Genomic DNA, 3,551 nt, shown 5'->3' on the forward strand with positions numbered 1-3,551 from the left:
ATTCCTGCAAAGAAGTATCTTTTGAAAGAAAAACACAGTATTATCTGATTTCCAATGCCTTAATTTAATAAAGGCTTTGGTTTTGCTTTGTATCAAGGGAATTTGTATTTCTGATCATTATTCTAATGTAGTAACATCTTACTGCCAGTTTGCTTTAAAACACCACATCTTTGTCCTGATGAAAAGGTCTTCACTTATGAAGAGTTATGGGAGACTACTAATCCTAAAGACAAAATCGTAAGATTTCAAGGATGTATCTGAAAGTCATTTTGTTACTAAAATTAGCACCAAAAAGAGAATGAAACTGAATTTTAACACACATACAGGACCTACTAAGAATTAAATTTAATTCCTAAACTAACAGAGGAACATGTAAATTGTTTCAGATTAGGTACAAATAGTTTATACTTTTTTTTTAATGAAACACTGATAGAAACACCACTTAGTACAGAACCCAGTCACCTTCAACTACACCAAGTTTCTGTCGTAGCTTCCAAAATAATCCACCAAGGAGAACTATTCCTTTCCAGATACTGAAAAATACTGGTAATAGGCAAATATTATATTTAGTCACCTCTATTCAAATAGAAAGTTTCAGCTTAAGTTTCAGTGCAAATTCACTTCAGAATTAGTCTAGCTTGGCACCAAAGCTTTCTATTAATTTAGTGTAAATTTATTTTTACAGACATAAATAAAAACAGTAAATCACAAAGCAACTGACCTAAAAGTCTTTCACCAGATTATTAAATTATAAACACCAATCTGCAAAACACAAACAGTCTGCTTGTATATTTTAAAGAATCCTAGTTTTCATACCCATGAACAAAATGTAATCTTATACTGTTCCCTGGAGCCCGCTCTCGTCTCTTAGAAGCTGCACTTTTTCTTTTTTCTTTGCATTGCTCTTTAAGTTGAGGTAGATCTTCTTTGTAAACCTTTAAGAAAGAGCACACTTATAAATTAAGAGATTCATAAGAAAAGCATGTTTCTGAGAATTCAGACACAGTTATCACCCACAAAAATGTTATACTGACTTCATTGAAAAAAAACCTCCAGTAACTGTAGCTGGTTATTGTATAGTGTAACTCCTTTTTAAATTACAACCAAAACTCTAATAGAACATGCTAGGAATACCTGTAATCACTTCTTCTTTCTCTATTGTATCTTCATATTTTGAATGCATGAGATAATAACAATTCTAAAGGTTTTGGTCAGTTCCTGCTCAGCTCTCAGTCTCCCCAGTTTTCAGATTTCAACAGGTCTTCATAAAAGACCAACTTAAACCCTGGGAAGCATTCCAATTGCCATTAAATATAAAATCTTTACCTGTCGACGATAGGTGATCTGTGCCTCTTGTTCAATTTCAGAGTCCAGCTCTGGAACATCAGACTGATCTGAATCCGATTCATCACTATTAGAATCAATCAGACTCTCTGCCACCAAGAAAACAAAACCAGAAAATGAAGCAACCTAAATTACAAACCAGAAAGTGTTTAAAGTAACTGCTTAATGTTTCTGGTTTGATAATCAATGCTTATATTAACTACAACATAAACTGCTGATAATTGACAGACTGACAGGATCAATTCTGCTGATACAGTAGAAATAAGCCAACTTGTAAGTATGATAATTTTGTTTTTTAGAGTGAGTTAGTTTTCATTTATTAAAATTATTTCATCAACATTAATGTTAGAGGGAAAGGAAGAAAGGAGAAAATGAAGGAATGAAAGCAGAAACTAAGACTTGCAGAAAACTAAGAAGGGAAGTAAAGGGCTCCAAGGAGAAACTTATGGTTAGGAGAGCCATTGATGTAAGTGTTAATTCTTCAGGTAGATTGGGGGGTTTGGGGGGTGGGGGCGGTGGAATCATAGATGGGAAGGAAGCAGTAAAATTCTCGGTGACTGTGGAGAAAGAGAGTAGTCATTTAATGTTTCTGTTTTACATCTGGGGAAAGCCAGATAATGTTGTAGCACAGTTTCATTCCAACAGAAACGGAAAAGAATGTCCTGCTTGATAAATGATAACATATTTGGACCTTTCTGCAACCTTTGATTGAATGTTGCACATTTTTTGATTAAGAAACCAGACACAAAATCAGTTTAGAACACAAATGGATTATAAAAGATCTCAAAATGTAATTGCAAAGAGAGAATCACCACTCAGTAAGAAATGTTTCTAGAAGTATGCAATAACGAGCAATCTTTGGAGCTATACTACTTAATATTTTTATCAGTGATCTAGAGAAAACCAATATTGCTACTGATAAAGGTAGCAGATTTCAGAGTTAGAAAAGCCATTAACAGGACAATTATCAGTAGTGTGACAAAACAGATGTATGTTGCACATACTGTCAGATAGCCAGAAGTAAGGTTATAATATCCATGAACAAGGAATCTAAACAACACTTAATATATAGAAATTTTATCTTGGGAAGCAGTAACTAATGAGAAATTTGGGTCATGGGAAATAATTAGTTGAAAATGAATCCATACCATGAAGGATCAAACCAGTTAAAGGCTTTTTGGAAGCTTTATCAAGGAGATGAAGAGAACTATTGCTTCTTTCTGCATTTGGCACTGACAAGGCCAGCACTGAATCAGCATTCATTTACCTATTAGCTGGGTCCACACTGATACATCTTCATCTGACCTTAGCAATTAAAGGGTGAAACAGCCTACTTCATTGTAACTCTATATACTTATTTCCCCAAAGGACTCTCTAAATTCCTTTAGGAATTTCCAAGTGAGGCACTCAGTTAATTGTTTGATTTTGGGAAACTCAATCATGAGATTAATTGCTGTATTAGTCACTGGTGGAAACTTGACCTGTATTTTTTTCCAAATATTAAACACCCACAGTCTGCTTTAAAACAAACAAACAAACCCCCCCCCAAAAAAAACAATTACAATGCTTAAATTATCATCTAAATACCTCAAAACTTTAATCAAAAAAACAAACAAACAAACCACCCCCCCCCAAAAAAAACAATTACAATGCTTAAATTATCATCTAAATACCTCAAAACTTTAATCAAATTAGTATATACATCTTTTTTTTTCCAGTGACATCTGGGCATCCAGTTGGCAATTTAGTAGAGGATGATATGTACAGAATTCATACATTCATATCTATGATCCCAATTTTTAAATTTTCCCTTTGCACAGGGAACACAGTGGTGAATTTTTTTTCACAGTCTTGCTAGACTGAGCATACAGGGTACAGGCAAGTGTTAGGCAACGCTATCAGGTACTTCAGGCAGCTGCAAAGTTTAAAGAACGACAATTTTGTGCAGACCGACAATTCTGAGTATTTATTTCTACACTTGCACCAAGGAATTTTAGTTCTCATAGAATAGAATCATAGAATCATTAAGGTTGGAAGAGACCTCCAAGATCATCGAGTCCAGCCATCAACCCAACACCACCATGCCCACTAAACCATGTCCCTAAGCACCACATCTACACGCCTTTTAAATACCTCCAGGGATGGTCACTCAACCACTTCCCTGGGCAGCCTGTTCCAATGCTTGACAACCCTTTCTGTGAAGAAAT

The 3,551-nt window shown here is 34.8% G+C and overlaps 1 protein-coding gene across 1 annotated transcript in view; it reads right to left on the reverse strand.

The window, feature by feature from the left end:
• EML5 (echinoderm microtubule associated protein like 5) overlaps positions 1-3,551 on the reverse strand; it is a 97,489-nt gene that overhangs the window by 63,052 nt on the left and 30,886 nt on the right. The window contains exons 12-13 of the mRNA XM_009319520.1: positions 1,327-1,433; positions 817-935 (exon numbers count right to left, since the gene is read on the reverse strand). Coding sequence (XP_009317795.1) covers positions 817-935; positions 1,327-1,433 — 226 coding nt within the window. The remainder of the gene's footprint in view (positions 1-816; positions 936-1,326; positions 1,434-3,551) is intronic.

The sequence above is a fragment of the Pygoscelis adeliae genome, unplaced genomic scaffold (genome assembly GCF_000699105.1).
Source record: "Pygoscelis adeliae isolate BGI_AS28 unplaced genomic scaffold, ASM69910v1 Scaffold71, whole genome shotgun sequence".
In the NCBI taxonomy this organism is placed as follows: Eukaryota; Metazoa; Chordata; class Aves; order Sphenisciformes; family Spheniscidae; genus Pygoscelis; species Pygoscelis adeliae.